The 20887-nt window shown below is 46.4% G+C and overlaps 1 protein-coding gene across 5 annotated transcripts in view; it reads right to left on the reverse strand.

Moving 5' to 3' along the window:
* The window catches only part of PLCD1 (phospholipase C delta 1), a 57612-nt gene that overhangs the window by 27117 nt on the left and 9608 nt on the right, over positions 1 to 20887 (reverse strand). For 3 of the 5 annotated variants that reach the window (XM_065050346.1, XM_065050345.1, XM_065050344.1), the window contains exons 2-3: positions 15825 to 15989; positions 4627 to 4855 (exon numbers count right to left, since the gene is read on the reverse strand). In XM_065050346.1, the coding sequence (XP_064906418.1) occupies positions 4627 to 4855; positions 15825 to 15852 (257 nt within the window). In that variant the 5' untranslated portion in view covers positions 15853 to 15989. Of the gene's footprint in view, positions 1 to 4626; positions 4856 to 15824; positions 15990 to 20334; positions 20835 to 20887 lie in introns of those variants that run through there. The other 2 variants (XM_005509117.3, XM_065050343.1) reach the window with 2 other exon arrangements.

A 20887-nucleotide genomic window follows, 5' to 3' on the forward strand; every position in this document is an offset into this window, starting at 1 on the left:
TCACACTGTGTTGATAGTCGATAAGAGCTTGTTTTATAAAAACTTCAGTATATCTATGGATCTGGAGTAATTGCCAAAAAAATTAACTTTTTGATGTGATGTCAGTTAATTTGAACTGAATTTCCCACGTTCTTGCAGTCTCTTGGGAAAATAATGTTAGACAGTTGAGATATCTTGCAGTTTTAAACAAAACAAAACAACAACAACAAAAAATTTGCATCAGGGAACTGTCTCTCTCTAATTTGCTTTAGTGCCAAATAAAGATCCTGAAAAATCTCCTCTTTTTCAATAGATAAAATGATGGAAGGAACAATTTGATCTCCACTAATGTAACCTTCCACATCTTGCATAGGAAGCGTTGCTTCCAACTCATTCTAAAAGACTCTTTAAAAAAGTGCCCAGCCTGGGTGTTGGGCAGAGTAAATGTCAGGATTAGCAAAAACCAGCTGAGGCATAGAGTACCACAGCATTTTAACTGGGCCTTTCAGAATAACCCCAAAAAAGGACGTTAACTCACAGCCTTAAGGGCTGTAGACATAACCCTGAAACAGAGTATTCGCCATAGCTACCGCTGCTTTCAAATATTTCCGAACTATGGAGATACGTGTAAACTGTTTGTAAGTATTGTTTGTCTCATGGGAAGTTGAACTTTGTGTCTTTAAGAATCTTGGCAGGTTCTAAGCAATGACCTCACACCGCATCTGTCTTAGCCTGGTAATATTAATATTCCCCTTCTTTAGGCATGGAAACCAAAATAACGAGAGGCTAACTGGAGACGTTCAGTGCCAGGCTGGATGGAGCTCTGAGCAACCTGATCTGGTTGAAGATGTCCCTGCTCATGTCAGGGGAATTGGATTAGGTGAGCTTTGAAGATCCAACCCAAACTAGTCTATGATTTCCCCAGCTCCCAAGGACACTCTTAGGGCCCTGAAACAGGGTCTGGCTTTGACCAGAAAACCAAGTTTGAGTCATGAAGCTCCCATGCACACAGGATGCTCTGCTGGGAGGACAACACCACCCACCTCAAGGTGGAGAACACGCCCTCCACCAGCCGTGCTCCAAAGAGCATCTGCTCAGCATGTCAACATGGTGCCAGTGGTGGTACCACCCATTCATATCTGATCCCTGCACTTTGGGTCCCCTTCAGAGCCTTCCCTAAAAATAACAGGCAAGACTAATGTGCAATCCTAGCAAGCCAAGAGGAAACCCAGCCTGTTGTGGCCAGAGCTGAGCAGCAGGACTGGACAACACTAACTGTGTGTGGAAGCTACTCTTGCTCTAACCACTGCAAAAAAACACCTTTTTTTTAAAGTCTGATGTCATTTCCACTGATTCTGAGCATTCAGAGGTCATGCACATATCCAAAGTCGACTCTGGAAGGCAAGATGTGGGCAGTAAATGGCATCTACAAGAGATACAAACACCATTTTGCAGCCCTGGTTGTGGGTCTTCCTTTCACCTTACATGTCAATTTGGGCCTGAGTGGATTAGGAAAAAGCTGTTCCTATTCCTTTATACCCCCAGAGAGAGCCTGCTCCCTGCCTCTTGTTTTTAAAGGATCAGCTTCAGGGCTACCAGCTCTCTATTAGAAACCAGAGATATCTGGCAGATATCCCAAGAATGTGCTCAGAACAGAAATGCTGCAAAACTTCTGGTAAGTGATTTCCAACCAGAAGAAAAGCTCATACATAAATCCCAGAATCGAAGCAGATGGTGCCACGCTGCCCAAATGAAAAGTCCCCTGTATTTTCTGGTCTAAAGTCTTCCCTGCACACATACCTGCAATATTTGCTAAATAACCTATGCCAGCTTGTTGCAGGGTTGAATCCAAGGCTTAATAAAACAGTGCTGTGTGTGTAGGAACAACAGAAGTACTCATCAAGCATGTGGAAGTTTTATCTTTGTAGGAATACAGGACTGGAAAGGACACATAAGACACTAAATTGAGTGCCTTGCTATGACGGGCAACTCTGTCATATTATAAATCAAACAAATCCCATCTGAAACTATGAACTTTTTTGCTTTCAGTGCTTGTTTTCAAAATCCTGCACATTCCTTACTGGCTTTGCAAGGTTTTGGAGGCTGGAAAAGATACACTGCGAGGCAATTCTCCAGCAATGGGGGACAAACAGGGGACCCAACACCTCTCCTCATATACTGACTCTTCCCCTTGTGTTCTCCTATGCAGAGAACGCTTCTGAGGTTTAGGAAGTAAACCCACACTGCCAAGCAAACCCAGTGAAGACAGACTAAATTTAAAATCCCAGGCTTTAATTAAACATCATCAAATTTCAAATGAGAAATCATGCTGTTCTGTAATTCCAGGTTACGTTAAACAGCCCAAGACAATCCCAGATTGGAAGCCAGCACTGCACGGTAATTACTCTTCCAGAAATACGGTTTGCCTACCCACCCTATTTAGCTTCGATTCTGCTTTCCAAAGCCAGAGAGGCACTTTTCCACGCTGGAAATTTACAGCCTTCTTCCCTTGCAAATGTCATTGTTATTTCCCCCCCTCCTTAGCAATCTTGTCTTTCTTACAGGGAAGTTTTTCAGCACACTATTCAATTTGACACGCTTCAGGGTCAACTTTCTGTAGCCCAGATTTTCCCCACATGCTGTGGGGAGGAAGAAGCCTTCATGTTTAAAAGGAAAATTGCCAGTGTGCAACATTTCCAACAGCACCAAAGTTTAAAGGTTTCAATTTACCTGTGCTCCCTACCATCATGGACACACAACTGATAACAATGCTGAGAAATTACCTAAAGCTTGAAAAAACATCCAAAAAGACACAGCACCCCCTGCACATCACACAGAATCACAGAATGTCAAGGATTGGAAGGGACCTCGAAAGCTCATCCAGTGCAATCCCCCCATGGAGCAGGAACACCCAGATGAGGTTACACAGGAAGGTGTCCAGGCGGGTTGGAATGTCTGCAGAGAAGGAGACTCCACAACCTCCCTGGGCAGCCTGGGCCAGGCTCTGGCACCCTCACCGGGAACAAGTTTCTTCTCAAATTTAAGTGGAACCTCTTGTGTTCCAGTTTGAACCCATTACCCCTTGTCCTATCATTGGTTGTCACCGAGAAGAGCCTGGCTTCATCCTCCTGACACTCACCCTTTATATATCTGTAAACATGAATGAGGTCACCCCTCAGTCTCCTCTTGTCCAGCTCCAGAGCCCCAGCTCCCTCAGCCTTTCCTCACACGGGAGATGCTCCACTCCCTTCAGCATCTTTGTTGCCCTGCGCTGGACTCTCTCCAGCAGTTCCCTGTCCTGCTGGAACTGAGGGGCCACAACTGGACACAATATTCCAGGTGTGGTCTCCCCAGGGCAGAGTAGAGGGGCAGGAGAACCTCTCTAACCTACTAACCACCCCCCTTCTATTACACCCCAGGTACCATTGGCTTTTCTGGCCACAAGGGCACAGTGGTGTCCAATTCCTTTGAACCAACAGCACTGTGGTTTGCAAGTGCTTATTAGACTCCAGGGAATCCACAGAAGGGTAAAACCTGATGAAAACTCAGCACTTACGTGCCATTTCCTTCATCACGAGGACATTATTATCCAGCAGGGAACCCACACAGAGTGAAGCAAGAATCCCTGGTCCTTGCTCAGGCTCAAACGCCAGCTTTGCAATATTTCCCCAAGGATTTTGCATCTCCCTCCTTTCCATAGAGACTCTGACGCTGAACAAGACACGAAGCTCACACCGCCTTCTCTCACCGAGACCACTATCTGGTTTCCTCTCTGAGAGCTGGATACTTATCTTTGTGAAGCTTAAAGGAACTTAATATTTTATGGTTGCTGAGGCTCTGTAAAATCGACCAACAGGTTCATATGTCGCAGTCAGGGCCCCAGACACACAGACTGCAGAAAATCCATCAGATTTTCACTCCCACAGATATTCTCTCTTTTTATATGGATGCGAGACCTGTGGTCACAAAGCAACTTATTGACTGAAATGCAGGCCCAGGGGAAAATGCTCCGTGAATTCAGCCGCGCCAAGATTTCACCCAATAACTAACTCACTCTCTATTTCACAACTAATTCACTATTTTTTCCCTGCTCTGCTACTTTTCCTTCCCAATCTCTGCGTTGTCACTAGAGCAACTGCAAATTCTTTCAGGGCAAAACCTCCTGAGGCAAATAAGAAGTAATTTCACTAAAATCAGAGGAGCTACCCCGGAGTAAATTTGGCAGTCAGGAGGGGAGAATCAGTTCCCTCGCCTTGTATTACTCAGAAACATGATAAACACTACGGGCTTTTCATGCCCTGCCAAGAAGTGCCTGTCCTGGAGTTTACTGCAATACAAGTTGAAACAGACCCCTGAGGAATACAAAAAATAATGATTGTTTTAGCTGGAACTCCCTGAAAGAGGCAATTCTTTGCTTAAGGAGCTACGTGAAGCCTTAAATCCACTCTTGCTTATATCTCTGTAAAACAAGGGGGAAAAAAGCACTGGATACAAGGGAGTTCGCCCGAGTGTAAAATCAATGGGAGAGAAAACTCAGTGCTCAGGGCTAATAGAAAAACAAAAAGGAGTTAGTGTACTATCTCCACCCACAGAGGAAGACAAGTGCGTCTTTGTGTGTGATTAATCACTTTATAAGGCAAAGGATACTGTTGGAGTTTCTGTTTCTGGTTCATGGAGTTGCTGTGGGCTATGATTTTCGCAAGGCCGGAGATCCAGTGGTTGGCATCGTCCTCTGAGCTCGCAATGAGGTCCAGGTTTTTCCGCTGGTCTTTGAAAATGATGGAAAAGCAGCGATACTCTGGGACATCCTTGGCGTATTTTTCCATACCTTCTGTTTTATGGCCTGACCTCACATCCCGAATATCTTCAATGGAGACTGTGGAAAGAAAGCAGAGCCTGCTGTCAGCAGGGGTGCAGCCAGCCTTATCTCAACTTGCTGAGGGAGATTAAGAAATTACTCTTTATCCTTTTCCTGTGACTTCTGGAGGATTCCCTTTCCTTGCCCTTCTTTCCCAAATCTGGGTACTAAAGAAAGTTCAAATGAAAGCAGCATAAAAAGCAATAAATAAAAAAATAATTAAAAAAAAATAAAAACCTCTTTTCCCACTTTATTTTTCAAAGAAACAGAACATGCAGTAGATGCCGTACTGTGATATCACGTTTATGAGACACAAATCACTGTCAAGAGTTTGGTTTCAGTCCTTGGGGCATCCCTGATCTGATCTCTGCCCCCATGCGAGAGTGGGGAGAGCAGAGCTGGGCCTGGACATCACCTCACAGCAAAATTAGAGGAGGAGGGCAGGGACCAAAATAGCCATTATTTAGTTTGCAAATAAGCGAGAAGTTAAAATTTTAAACCCTATATATTCTTCTCAGCCACACCAGTGTGAATTAGGGAGGCAAAGACCCAAGCTTCAGAGCGGTTTGGTGTTACCCATGCCCCGTCCTGCCCCCCGTCAAGGGGAAACTTGATCCTTTGTGCTGTAAGAAAGTAAAATGCTGCTTTCAGGACCATCCTTCCCCGTTTCCGTCCCTGCCAACCAATCAGTGGAAATGAGCCCTGAACTTGCAAATTTGCACCAAATTTGCAAAATGCACGCACAAGGCAATCCATATGGAGTGGTGCATTCAAGAGACTATGTTATTAAACAAATGTAAATACCTGAAACATGCCTATATTGCCCCTGAGACCTCAAACTGTGTTGAAACCTCACTACCCACAACCCCTTTTTGTCTTTCATGGGGCACTTACAACATCTACGAAAAACATCTATGAAGGACTGAAAGGGAAGAAACTGCTTAATCACATTTGACTGCTGCTACTTAACAGCAAAGCAGGGATGGAATTGACACACAATAAATGGCAAAAATAGTGTTGGAGTCCATAACTAAGAAAGTCTCATTGCATTTTCTTGGGTGGGAGACAGACCAGTTCACATATTGCAGACATCTATCAATACCATCTCAGGACACACACAGAAAAGGCAACACACTTGAGAGAAATTCAGCCACCTTCTACAACAAGCTTGCCAGGAATTTGGAAAGAAAAAAGACATTGCTTAACTTCTTGCCTCAAATTGTAACTTACATATAAAACAATTTCCTGTGTCATAGATGCGTGAGATTGATTTTATTTGTGCATATCTTGAAGGACCTTTGTTGAAAAGCGATACGTGAGTGTAAAATATCCCCATTGTTTAGCTGAATGGGAGAAACTTGCCTTTAAACATCCATTTTATCTGCTCCTACATTTAAACTGGTGCAATTTCACCATTAAAGTGCCCAGTTCGTTCAAAGGCAACACTGCAGAAAAACACAACTCAGCATCCACCCTGCAAGTTTCTACCATGGGATCATCCAAAATTCATCAGATGCTCGTTAGAGTTTGAAAACCCAACATCTGACATTTGCTTTAAATTCCTACCACATGTTGAGGTGGTCAAACATCTTCCACCGCACTTTGCTGGTTTGATTCCTATACAAAAACATATCACGAGGACCTTCCTGGAGCCGAAAAAGCTCCTCCCTGACAATTACGAGCAATTATCTTTGTGTGGTCTTTTATTATCACTTTGTAAAGGCCAACAGTCGATCAGTCAGAGGGGAGGGAGGAGAAGGTTGGGTTGGGATGGGCTGCTGTGGAATTATATCATCTGGCCAATTACCTTTGAGTGAAAGTTTATGGGTTTGAGTACTAAAACCACCCGTGAAAGAAAAGGGCTGCAATTCCCCTGAAGCTGGGCTGCTAACAGAGAGACGCTGTGATTTTGGTACCATCCTTGTTCAGTCAAACAGCCTAAAGTTTAGTTAAGCTCCTTTTAGAGCCAATGGGCAACAAAAGAAGCTTTTGGAACACAAATGCTCTGTCCTATTTCGACAAAAACTTTAGAGTAAGATAATTCATACTGAAGAGAAGCTGCTAAATTAATATATATTGTGATGAAGTTACAAAAGACATGCGCATTAACGAATTGACGTGATCAATGCTTTCTGACCACCTACAGAATGAGAGGACATTTTTCAAGTTTTAGATTCTTCTGCATGACAAGGGGAGACAGAAGATTAAGTGATACATTGTTTAGAAGCAGAGTGCTTAGCTTATATTTAACTAATAATTAATAGATGTATTGTATGTAAGAAATTAAACAATTATAACTAACATCATCTATTTTTTTAGTATAGATGTATTGTATGTCAAAATTTTCAACAAATGTAATGCATATGTAATAATTGTGTGAATATAAGCAGTGCAAGAGCATCCAGTCGTTGGAGCACTTATGGAGGATGATCCCCAGCATTCCTCAGTGCTGACAAAATAAAGAATGCTGCTTAAGAGTATAATTGACTCTGCTGTTAGTTTTATTTCTTTGTTTCAGTACCCTTAATCCATGACTACATTGGACTCTTGACCAGAAAGGAAGTCCAGGCTGAGCGTCTCAGATCCAGATGTGTGTCTTGCAGATGGTTGTGGGTGATAAGTAGGTGATTCCCCTCCCCTCCCGGTCTCTCTTGGTTATGGCAGTGCAAGTGGAAGGATCGTCCCGTTGTTCCCCATCACCTGCCAGCTGCTCACCACTGCCCGGCTCAGAGGAGTTATTGTCCCTTCAGAGTGACTGGTCTGCTTGTGCAATCAATCCCTCAGCTTTGGGTTGGCAACGACCTAGCGTTTCCAAGACTAGAAAATCTGATGTGAAATACTGGAAATTTAGAATGGGTTCTTTGGAAACCGTTATCTGGCAAAGCGAATCCACTGGAAAAGAGAGCTGTGTGGGAGGAAAGAACGATTAAAAACCTGTGTCTGGAAGGGCTGCCTTGATCTCTGTGGCATGTGCTGAGATATATGACAGAGGGCACAGAGCTCCTCCATGCAGAAAAGGTACAAGGAAGCCTGAAGAACAGGATCGGTATCTACTGTAGTCACACAAGAGACAAGGAGAAAAACTATCAATGCAGAAATTGTTAAAAAAGCAGAGTAAGGGATCAGATCCAGAGTAAGCTTTCCATAGCTTGGTTGTGTGTACTGCTTTCATCTATCAATAAAAAGGCTTAAGCCAAAGGAGTCAGCCCAAGCCATCTGCAAATGTTATCTATTTTCTGGAAAATCTTAACGCAGTGTGAATACATTATCAGCTGCTCCCGGACAGTGAGCGCACTGTATTAGCAGTCCCAAATTAACTGTGTGCTCAACTGAGCTATCTGCAAGGAGAAATCAGAAATAACTGGGGGACAAAGCTGTTTCAGAGCAGAGGAACACAACACCCATCAATCACGTCTCCCTGCAATCTCCCTGTTCCTTCCCCATCACACCACAGCAGGGAGGCAACCCCGAGCAGAAGGAAATCTGGAAAATTGGCATCTACTTCTCCTGAGTGTTGAGGTCTGCTGAGGAGGTGGTTTGTGCAAAGTCCAAAACGTGAAACACATCACAAGGAAGCTTGTGTCCTTCCTGGCCTCCAGACATCGAGTCGAACAGGTTACTCCCAGCCACCCTTCCTTTGGCTGGTGCCACAGGAGATGCTTCACTGCTCACATGGACATCCAGCAGTAATTTCACCTGAAGCTGGTGACATGATTCCTGTCTGAACCAGTCTCAGGAAGATGTGAGAACTTGCTTTTTGATCTTATTTTCAATTTTTATCACTGGGTCCTGCCCTTGTGCTCCTCCCCTGTTAATGCTAAGCCTGGAACCCATCTCCTCTTTCACCCATGACATCAGCAGGCAGCCCCTTGAGAGGAGATATTTTGCCTTAGGGAACAGGGAACTGAATCCACATCTCCTGCAAAACACTGAGCATCTGAAGGACAAGGACCAAAAGGTGTTTCTCCTTCCTTGTGCTGATAAAGAGGGAGAGGAGGGTCAGGGTAAAGACCCTTGGAGCCATTGCCAAAACAGCTTGAGCTACTCATGAGGGGAGGGGGCAGATTTTTCACTCTGAGGGAAATGCTCCTCAGATCCTTTCCTTATCCTGCCTCCCTGTCATTAACAAGTGATCTCTGCAATGTGGCATTCAGTCATGTTTAATTACTCCATCCCACTCTAATTGTCTCAATAAGTCACTTCTGCTTACCGTCAGGAAATGCAGATGAGAAATGTGCTCAGCTGTTAAGAGCTTGCACTGGATTTGCACATAAATGTGACACATCTGCAGAGAGATCAGAGCCTCACCAGCCACAGCTCAGCCAGGTTGGCTCAGCATCTTGTCACTAACAAGCTGCTACCTGACCCCAGGACCGCCCTGCCAGGATGGCTGCAGCAAGACGACATGGATTTCACAACACATGGGAGCCAAGTGGCACTCGTGGCCCTTCTCTCTTTGGTTTCACCCCAAAAAAAAGCAGTTTAGTTGATCTCAGTTTCACCAGAGGTGGCTGATGCTGGTGGCCAAACGCAGTTAGGATCAGACCTTTGGAATCAGCAGGAGCTGGAGCATTGTCAGCTGCCCGGAGCAGGAGCACCAGAGGCTGTCCAGTCCATCACCCTCATTGCTGACAGATGCTTTAACATAAATTATTTAATATAATGATTCTAGGGTGGGTTTAGCGCGAGCCCCACTGTGCTGTGCCTTCTCAGCCCTGACCGCATTGCTCTCTCGCCTCTCGGTGTGTGAATTAATCCAGGTCCCAGCTGCTGGTTCCTCATCCCTTCTCCTCTCCCTCTCCACCAACTCGCTCAGCACATCATTTTAACTTGAGATCTGCACAGCAGTCTGCCCTCCTTGCTGGTGTGTGTCACCAGCTGACAACAAGTGATATAACGCACATGTAATTCTACAGGTTGTTTGGAAATACCTTTTAATAGAAGATCTTTACCCGGTCTTTCTGTCTACCCATCACAACTTGGGGTGTTGATGTAAACAGAGTGATCTCTGCGTTCCTTCCACACGTCACAACCAGGGCCCTGCAAACTATTTCTGCAATGAGTTCCTCCTTCTCCTGCTGTTACAACTCTGCTAAATTTGGATCCAAGGCTCTCAACACTTCTGCCTTTGCATTTAACATATGCGATGGAGAATAAGGTCAATATTTGTCAGCACGCTGCCTGTGATGAAAACCGTCCCAGCAGCGCATGCTGTGCCGTGATTCAAATCGAAAAACCAGGCAGCTCGGCACTCGAAACCACTTGTTTTATGGGTTGAGTGATTTTGATAAAAACTAATGAGACCCACAGACAGACGGGTTTGTTTTCACAGCTGCCGGCCGCCTTGTATAACACATTCGCATCAGCAAATATTTTTCCAGGGACAAATATGTGTCTGACTGTAAAGCGATGATTCCTAAAGAAACCGCCTAAACAGCTCCAGGGGGAAGGTGTCGGTGCGGGCAGCTGCCTGCTGTGTGTGTACGGGTTCCTGAGAGTTTCTATTGACTTTAGGCACTTATCAGGAACAATTTCAGGTTTTCACTTCTTGAGCAAGCACAGAGCAATATCATGTCCTTTCTGTCCTTCCACAAGCAAGTTCAGGGCATTAATTCAACGGAGACAATCAAGCATTCTTCCACAAAAATGGTACGGCATGTTCATCGCATGGCATTTTAAAGGCGTTCCTAAATGTCACAGGAACTCAGAAATGAAGGAAAAAGTTTTCTGCTGAACGTTGGTAGTAGGCTATGAACACAAAGCTTTTGTACTGTGTTTAAACCATGCCAAAATATCCTATTGTTGGGCTGGAAGTCAGAGGAACTGGAAAATAATTTTGTGCGTTTTTAACAGTAAGGATAATTAATCATTAGATCAAAAGATTGATTTCATGACTTTAAATAATAATACAATCATCACTTGTAACACTCCCTTGTGCAACTGAATTTAGCTCACCTTTGTCAATTGCTCCCAAAAATGGTTTGTTTAACCAAAATACAGGAAAAAAAAAAAAAAAGAGACATTTTTAAGTACAGCTTTTGGCCAGAAATTGAAATATTTCATCCCAAACTCCTAAACTTCCTTCTTGAGGACACGGTGACTCAGTGACACACCCCCCATGAGTCACCCTTGGTGCAGCGCTGGAAGCTCAGTTAGGGATGTCATAGGAAATGTCACCTCGAGGGTCCTGCAGAAAGCACCAGCTTCTCTGGGGTTCCACTGTAGCACCCCTAAATCTAAACAACTCAGTCTTTTCCTTCTGGCTTTGAATATTATTTCTCCACCAAATGCGCGAAAGGATGTTTCACTGGAAAGTTTTCAAGCACCTCGATGAATACCCAAGCTCGGAGAGTTTTAAAAGGGTTGAGCCTGGCTTAAGTGAGTTCACACTGGGGATTTCAGCTGGTTTGAGAAAACACTTTCAAAAAATTGATTTCACTGAAAGCAGCACATGTTTTTTTGTCCTTTCTTTTCATGTAGATGAGATCTGATATTTGACCACAGCTAAACAAATCAGTGTTACTGACAGGGTGCAGTGCATTGAACACAAGCCCCTGTGTCTCCTTTGGTTCCCTTCCCACTGCAGTGATGCTCAGGAGTGAAATGGCTCTGACAGAACCAGCTCTTTACCAGTCTTCTTGTACAAAGTTTTTCTTTGACCAAAAGCTGTTAATCCTGCCACTTGAACCCTGTTGTCTTGGCCTCAAGGAGGAAGCTGTGCCATGTGTAAAAGCCTCATGGGCCAAAGCAGCATCCGCCCTGACTCTGGGTCTACAGAATATTGAATATAACAGAGAACAATGTGTTTATGGGCCAGGTATGCAGCTCAGACACAGGGTGGAGCAGGTTATGGTGAAAAATGGATTTTGAAAGGTGCTTTTGTGCAGCCCTTCATGCCCAGAACTCCTGTGCTTCTGTAGGAGCCAACCAGAGAGCACAGGGCACTACATGTTTGTTGGAAAGCTGACTGTGTAAGATGCTTCAAGGGCTGTTCCCTTGGGCCTAAAAGGAACATACTGAAAATAATGGATTATGGATAATATGCAAAAGATGGACCATGTTCTACCTGTGTAGAAGCCATATTGGAACGGCACCCTATCCCCCAAGAAGCCCTGTGGGTAACACAGCTATCAAGATAGCATCCAATCTAAACTTCCAGTGGTTTAAAATACAGACAACAGAGGAAGGGACTGCTTGTACCACATGTATCCGATCCAGGCAACATCTGTGCCTGTGACAACCCTGATATATTGGGTTTTTTTCAACTTCAAGCATCTGAGATTCTTCTTTCCAACCCTGGCAGTCTCCATTTTTATCTGCTAGACACCACCACACAATAGTTTACAAGTAGTTTTTCTGCATGATTATAAGCACAGTAACAGGAATAACAGGAAACTGTCCAAACAAAAACACAACCCTTACCCTACCCAGACTTTGCTCCTCTGAGGTGCCTCCATCTGCTTGCTCTCACCAATGCTGCAGATAAGATTAGACCTGCTGCTAAAACCTCCCAGTTTCCATTCTGCTCATTCTTTTTCCTTCCTAAAAAAGGCAGCTTATCTGCAGTTTTAGAAAGGCTTTGTATTGGAGGGCAAATTTACTGTCTGTTAACAAGGAAGAGTGACCCCCTGGAGAGTTGCTTTGAAGTCCCTGATATTGAGTATCAAATCATGACCCTGCACTCTTCCTCTGTTTTTTGACCGCATACACACACCAGACCAAACAAGAAGGCAGCTGTAGTGCTAGAGCCTGACAAAAAATGCTATCCAGGGGTAAACCTCTCCATAGAATCATAGAATCATTTGCCCCTCTGCTCTGGTGAGACCCCCCTGCAGTGCTGGTCCAGCTCTGGTTCCTCAGCACAGGACACACATGGACCTGCTGGAGAGGGGCCAGAGGAGCCACAGGAATGATCCGAGGCTGGAACAGCTCTGCTGGGGGGACAGGCTGAGAGAGTTGGGGTGTTCAGCTGGAGAAGAGAAGCTCCGGAGAGACCTTAGTGTGGCCTTTCAGTGCTTAAAAGGGGCCTGTAAGAAAGATGGAGACAGACTTTTTAGCAGGGCCTGTTGTGATAGGACAAGGGGTGATGGTTTTAAACTAGAGGAGGGGAGATTCAGGCCAGACATGAGGAAGAAATTTTTGCCTCTGAGGGTGGTGAGACACTATCCCAGGTTGCCCAGAGACATGGTGGATGAACCATCCCTGGAGACATCCCAGGCCAGGCTGGACAGGGCTCTGAGCAACCTGAGCTGGTGAAGATGTCCCTGCTCATGGTAGGGGTGGCACTGGACGAGCTTTGAAGGTCCCTTCCAACCCAAACTATTCTGTGATTCTATGAGAAGTGGTGGCTTGCATGTCCAAGGGTGCAAAGGCTGGATCCCAAACCCTTTGAGCCTGTCAGTACCTTTAAGTGTCTAATTTTGATGCACAGTGACAAGGAACTTCTTGACCTTTAAAGGTCCCTTCCAACCCAAACTATTCTATGATTCTGTGACTGGGCAGGCATCAGTCCAGTATTCATCTCTCTTGTTGACTTCCAGGTTCAGGTGCATCCAGAGCACCTGTTGAAAGCAGCCCCCAGGTGGCCCTCCAACCCTCCCAAAAGCTGCAGGCACAGCTTCACATCTTCCCAAAGGCATGTGGGACACGACTCATCCCGGCATGCTTAGTAGGTCAACCTGGCACCAGGAATGCTCCTGTGGCCACCTGGGTGTAGGGGGGCAAAGCCAGGCTAGCCAGAGCCCTGCCAGAACTTGCTTTTTCAGAGCAGCAAGGGCAAGCTCTGCCTCAAATGCTTTGTCACCCTTCTTGCTATCATGATGACAAAAAAATGGGATCTTTCTCTGGGGAAGGGCGTGCATGCATGGGGGTGTTATGGAGCAGATGTGCGGGTTGATCAGCAATATTAATCCATCTTCACTTTGCACTGAGGACACTCCCAGGGCACAGCAAGTTCTCCTTCCCGCCGCGGCACTGTCTGCATCTCCAGCAGTGTGGCAACATTGGCTGTTCCAAATTAGCAAAGTGTCCGCACCCACGCACTGCCAGCCTGTGCCCAACATGCAGCTCAAAGGATCTGGTCTTGCTGCTGGGCTCTTTTTGCAGGTCAGGATCTAAAAAAGTCACAGTTGTGCCAGCTCTCCATGCCACGGCCTCAGTGATGGAGGCAACAGGTTCAGTCGGTGCTTCTCCAAGCAGATGTCAAGGTCTCTAAAGTCACAGCACAAGGACCCCCTCCCTTTTACTTCAGAGGACCACATCAGGACTGTAGCTGGAAGTGCCTGCAATCCCCATAATTTGGAAACCGCTGGCTCAGAGCACAGGAAGGAAAACTCTGAAAGTCATTTTTCTCAACTCACATCCTTATTTCTTTTATAGTAAGACATGATCCTGGAAAGGCCTTTTCTTTTGCATGGGACAGAGCTCAACAGAGCAGACGTTCCTAGGGAGCAAACGCTCACTAATGCCTCTGCATTTCTTGTTATCATGGTTATTACACTGGTACCCAAACAACCCAGCTGAGCCCCGTCAAACAACCACACACCCAGGGACAGCCTCTAAGCCAAAGCCTGTTATAGCCAGAGAGAGGAGGAGGAAGGAAATGTGTGGGGAAGGATGCACAGAGAAATTAAATGAGCTGCCCAAAGTCATGTGAGAAGAGTACGGCGGTCAGGGTCATAAAACAAACATATTTTGCCCTGCTACCTCAGTCCTCCTACTGAAAATCTTATCACTCCCTGTGGGAGGGGATAATTTGGAAGACCCACCCTTCATTTAGTTAATTGTGACTGTTACAAAAAAAAAAATTGCGTAAATAACACAAGCAGTATGTTGTACACTTCCACATGCCATAAAATGTATTCCACACGATCCATTTACCCCCTGGCTTTACAAGATTGTGGTGATTTATTACAGAGAAATATGTCAGAAAAATATAGAATGAGAAGAAAAAACAGATATAAACAAATACACACTCTCCCTTATCCCATTTTGACTGCACATTTGGGCTACTGGTCACAACTACAGCCCCAAGCTGGGTGGTAGAATCATAGTATCGTTTTCGGTAGAAGAGACCCTGAAAATCATTGAGTCCAACCATTAACTCAACACTGGCACTAAACCATGTCCCTAAGAACCTCATCTTTTAAACCCCTCCAGGGTGGTGACTCCACCACTGCCCTGGGCAGCCTGTTCCAGTGCCCGGCAACCCTTTCCAGGAAGAAATTTTTCCTAATATCCAATCTAAACCTCCCCTGGTGCAACTTGAGGCCATTTCCTCTCACCCTGTCACTTGTTACTTGGGAGAAGAGACCAACCCCCTCCATGCTCCAAGCTCCTTTCAGGCAGTTCAGAGATCAGAAGGTCTCCCCTCAGCTCCTGTTCTCCAGCTGAACCCCCCAGGTCCCTCAGCTGCTCCTCCAGCACAGAACGGTTTTCCCTGTGCCCATACAAAGGTGAATGTTGTATCAGGACTTTTTACAACAGGGCAGATCCTGAGTTGCCTCGGATCTCCACATCTCTGTGGTTCCCTTGTGAGGTTCCAATTCCAGATTATTTCCCAAGTGCTGCAGCCAGACAAGAGATGTCCTGGCAGAGCCCAGACCAGCAGCTCAGGTACACCACACCACACCACAGAAGCTCAAGCCATGTCTCACACCAAAAATTAGGGCTCAGCCACCTGAACAACCTGAACTCTTGTTTTGGGGAGGAAACAAGCCAGGCAGGGCTGCTGAGTCCAGCACAGCCCACCCCACAACAATTTTAAGTGGTAGTTCAAGAGCTTGGGAAATGTGGTCATTCCTGACTCGGCAGATTCCTCTCAGCTGTCTCCAGAGCTGACAGCATCAGTTTGTGTGTTACAGGTGGGAAGGATCTGGTCTCATTGCTCCAAGGCCTTCCTCCACACAACAAGTACAATGGTCCCGGTTCACCCCAAGGACCTCTCCCCACAATGCCCCACGCCTGTGATGAAGCAAATTTTACTTACAGATCTGTGACTCTGGAGACCTCAGCATCTTCTTTGATTCCTGCCATATGGTTTTGCAGTCCTCCTGGAGCTTATAAAACCGCTCTTTTCTCCAGGAACTTGACTTCACTTTTAGCAGCTGGCTGCCTTTCAGGAGAAACTTCAGATCCTTGTCATCCTTCAGGCCTGCGGAGAAACAGTCATGGTAATATTGCAGGAGTCAAGTCAATGAAGCTTAGGACGTACACAGATAAGTTTGGTGACAGGCAGCATCACATCAGTAAGGTAGAAACCATGCCCTGTTCATTCCCCAGCTAGTATCTGAGAGGACTTTATCTTTCTTGCCCTACTAGATCACCACAAGGCCAAGTAATAATAACCAGAGCTTCTGGCTCCAGGAACTTCAGATTTCACATCTTAGGCTAGATTCAGGGAGGCACTTAGACATCTAGAGATGTAACAGGCATCTGCTGAGACTTTGAAAACATACATTTGGCAATTCTACATGGTTCTGAATGTCTCAGCAGTATATGACTTCCACATACCTACATACCTTGGAGAATCTGTCCCTCAAACCAACCATTAATTACAGATCTGGAGTGTGTGGGCTGGGGAGGGTGGGAGCATGAAACACGAGAAACACATCCTGGGCTTTCTGTAATAGGCACCTTGCACCTCTCCAACATTGCGTGAAAAGCTGGTTTGAAGCTGGTGAAACAGCATTTACCTCTGTAGCACTGACCAAGCACGTGCCAACTCAACGGGATTTTTGCTTACCTTGTCTTGACGATGCAGGTCACCTCTTGGCCACTTGCAGCCACCTGACACTCACATCATGGGAAATTTCCCAATGCTACATCAACATAATGCAGGGTCTCAAACTGCAGAAATCCAAGTTAACTGATTTATGCAGTAACATTTATATTGCCGTGTGGCATTGCCCTGTGACATTTGGTTTGTTCTTCTCTGGAACACACGGCTGCTTTGAATTGTTGTTTTTTTAAACAGGGCAAGGCAATAAACTACCAAAGATCACTTTAGGCCTGCTTAAAAAACAAAACCAAGATCCAAGTGGCCAAAGCCTCAGACCCCTGACAATTCATATAGGAGACTGAAGTGCCAGGTGCTGCAGACCACCAAGCTGGGTCATGGTGGCACCAGCAAAAAGCAGCACCATGGGCTTGTAGCTGGGACACGTTAGCCTAAAGAGGGTATTTTAGGTTGCCAACAAAGGCCTGAGATCTCCAGAGATAAACATTAGGGATGTCCAATGTCCACTCAGTGAGCTGCTCACATCCAGAGTTGAAAGTGTCCCAGTGGGACCTGGAGATCCTGAAAAGGTGGCTATGGTCTCTCTCTTTCCTCTGTATTCAATTAGCTATCTTGTTAATTGTCTTCCCATGCTACAGCATCCCCTGGGCCTCTCAGCTCACGTCTGGTCTGGAGGTTCCAAAGAGGAGAATGTGAATGCTTCTTCCTCTGGAAACCTCAGAAAGAAACTCATGGAGAGAAGAAAAAAAAGCATCTCCTGCAAAGCACGGAAGGGTGGAATCCCAGCTATGGGATCTGGGACACCCTCCTGGGTTTGCTGAGGTTGAAGGGCTGGCAAGAGGCAGGTCATGCAGAGGAAGGACAGACACCACAATAGCTTCACAGGTCTTTGGTCTCCTGAGTTGTGGTGTTGAGGCTTCCTCTCCGAGGCAAGTTCTTCCAAGTGCAGAGAAGACACCACAGACTTTGGCCTCAGTAATATCATTGTGGTACCTCTCAAGGTTCCCAGAGAGGAAAGAAACTCATTCCTTCTCTCTATTCACCCACAGCATTTCTGGTCTGGCTCCCAGCCTTATTCCCTGTTTTTCTTCAGATCCCAACCATGTGAGGCATCATTACTGGCCTAAGAGGAGGACATGCCATCCTCAGGTGGTACGAGGAGGGAAGCAGGAAAACCCTCAATTCCTTCGGGTGCCTGTGTGCATAAGCATGTAAACGAGAAATCCAATTAACAGTGGCATGTTTTGTTACACAGACACCATCTGCAGCACACGTAAACTGTCATACTACCCGGACATCCCAAAGGGCTGCACCAGTGTAACACAGACAAATGTGGATGGGCACAGGCCATGGTCGAGGGCAGATTCCTCTCCTCCAGGCCCGATGCACACGTCAGACACAAGCTGGAGCTCAGAGCCCTTCAACCTGCTCACCAGCACAACCCAGTCAGTGCGTTACAGAATCATGGCTGAGGTTAGAAGGGACCTCTGGAGATCATCCAGTCCAACCCACCTGCTAAAGCAGGTTCACCAGAACAGATCACACAGGAATGTGTCCACATGGGTTAGTGTGGATTAAAACTTCCCATCCTCCTCAGAGGATCTAACTACAGGTTGGGTGAAGCCTTCCCACTCATCCTTGGCCACCACGCCTGAAGACCAGGCCAAGTTAAATGACTTAGCAAAGGAGGCCACTGCACTTTGCAAGAGTGGGTGGGAAGGATGGAGAGTGCACAGTGAAAGCACAGCAAAGATCAAAGATGGGATGGGGAGTGAGTCAGTGAGAGAAGTCAGGGAGGGGATGGAGACAAGCTTGGCTCTAGAAGACAGTGTGTTTGGCCAGAAAAGGGTGAGAGGGCTAATCATCAGTGCTTAACAGCTCCACCATTCCTTTGATGTGGGATAGAGAGTGGTCACCCAGCGTTCACCTCTGCTGCTCATGTCCCCAAGTGCTGACCGAACAACCCAACGGTGGGACTGGGGAAAGGAAGAACATCCCCTTAACCGGGTGGGCACAGCCTGGTTCAGGCCTGCTCTCTGTCTGCCCAGCAGCAGTTCAAGCTCAGACAGCTAAACTTGGCATTAAAGAGGGCCAGAGTTTTGGGTCCTGTCACCTAAGTCCCACCCAAGCACTGACACGGACTCTTTAAATGACATTGGGTGAGTCACTTGGCTTCTCTGTTCCTATCTACAAAGCACCTGCCAGAGATGGAGCAGAAGACGCTCTGATCTGCTGATACAGGAACGACAAACCTGTTCCTGATGTGCCAGTGGGACATTACTCCCAGCTGGTCATTTGAGCTGCTTTCCAGGGAAAAAACAAACAAACAAACACCGCCTTTTCCCAGCAGAAACCTCACTTCAGGTTTTATACCTGAACCAGCTCCTGAGGGTTTCTATCTAACAACCCCACAGAGCTGAGGAGGTTTGTGGTCCAGAGCTCCATCTCACAGCAATGGAAACTTGTATGAAAGAAACCGTAGGCATCATACGTGTAAACCATTTAAAAATTTAAAAACACTGTGCAGCAGAACAAAGATGTTGGTTTCCAACTATCTAACAATACCAGGCAGGAGAAGCACAATCACCACACTGAAATAGATGTTCAAATCCTGCCTGAAACCTGTGGCAGGACTGTGTCTTGCTCAGCATCCTCTCTGAAATACTGAACACATACTCAGCATGCAAAATTGCAGGGTGTGTTTCAAGGGTCAGCCCCCCCTCCTCGCAAAATATCAATCGCACATTTTCTAAACACAATATATTTAACATACGGCAAAGTTCAGAGTGAAAATCATGTCTGGCAAAAGGAGAAACGCCTCCAGCACACACAGCACCGCAATAACTATGAAGTTAATATACTACACTATGAAGCTTTATACACTAAGAGACCAGAAATGTTAACCTTTGTATTACCTGCCTCAGGTTTACAGCAAGCAGGAAAGACAATAAAACAACAGCTGTCACGGTAAGACACCAGGCTCTGCATTCACTAAGGAGATAGTTCGGATGATGTCTACAGCAGACAGTGATAATCCGTATTTCTGCATTGCTTGCTTGTAAATCTGCTGATCCTATATAAATACGTTAATTACAACTGCTATAAAATAAGCCTCCTCCTGCCTGCTCTCCCTTTCCTACCTAGTTTGAGACCAGGCATAACTCATGTTTGCTGGTTTAAAAGGGTAGAAAGCTTTTCTGACAAAATCCAAAGAATTTGGGTGGGTAAACAGTGATTTCCCATTTCCACCTGCCCTCTGTAGCCACAGAAATCAAGGGACTTGCATCCACTTGGGCTGTTTCTCCAGAGAGCAGGAACCAGTGATGAGTTCATAGCCAGACACAGAAGTTATGAAACTCCCTGGGTTTCCTGTTTCTATTCATCTGGTGACTGCAAACCTCTGCGTGGTTCCTTGGGCTCTAATAGCAACGGGCACGACACCACTGAGAAGTCCTAAAATCAGGCAGGAAAAGGGCACTGCCTTCCCCAAACACTCTCAGCCACAGCTCAAAATGCCCAAACGAGATATTTGGAAACCCACCCTTTGCCAAACAAGTCCTGCTTGCTTTGATGCCTCAAACGAAGCGATTTTACACATCTGGAGGGTGGTTACAGGCGAAGGAAAGGAAAAGAAACCTCTAGGAGTTTAAAAATAACCTCAAGGGTGGAGCGCTGCCTCTGCGCAGGGGAAAAAAGAGGCAGAAACGAAGCGGCTGCCAGCGTGTGGAAGCACCGAGGGTCTGGCCAACGTGCCCCTTACCCAGCCTGATGCCATTCAACGCGGCCACTCGGCGGCTCTGCTCCCGGAGGATGTTTTCCTGGGACGCGCTGCGCTTGGGCTGCCTACAGAAGCACTGCATGATCCAGCGTGGAGCTCGGGGACGGACGGCGGGTGTCGGGGAGGATGGGGGGCCACGCCGCCCCGGCGGGGAGCCCTGCTCATCCAGGAGCCTCCGGCGTTGAGCGGCGTCAAACGGGGGCTCCGAGGAAGGAGCGGAGGCAGCGGGAGAGGAGGACGCGGGCAGGGGAGGGCAGAGTCCAGCTGGGGGTGGAACCGTGCGACGTTCTCTCCTCCTCGCTTTGCTCACCAGCTGCACACGCTGGATGCAAAAGTTATACTGAGGCTGCTGCCCAGGTAGAAGGAACGAGTTTTCCTACAGTCATACGCCAATGGGGTTTGATGCATCATTTCCAGGGGCTGGAGGAATCCCAAATATTGTTTGCGGCTCCTAATCAGTGTCGGCTCAGCCTGCCCACCAATGCCTGGATCAGAGAGAGCCTGGCTCCTCCCTGCTGTGCTGAGCTCGTTCTTC

This window comes from Columba livia, chromosome 2, assembly GCF_036013475.1.
Source record: "Columba livia isolate bColLiv1 breed racing homer chromosome 2, bColLiv1.pat.W.v2, whole genome shotgun sequence".
Lineage (NCBI taxonomy): Eukaryota > Metazoa > Chordata > Aves > Columbiformes > Columbidae > Columba > Columba livia.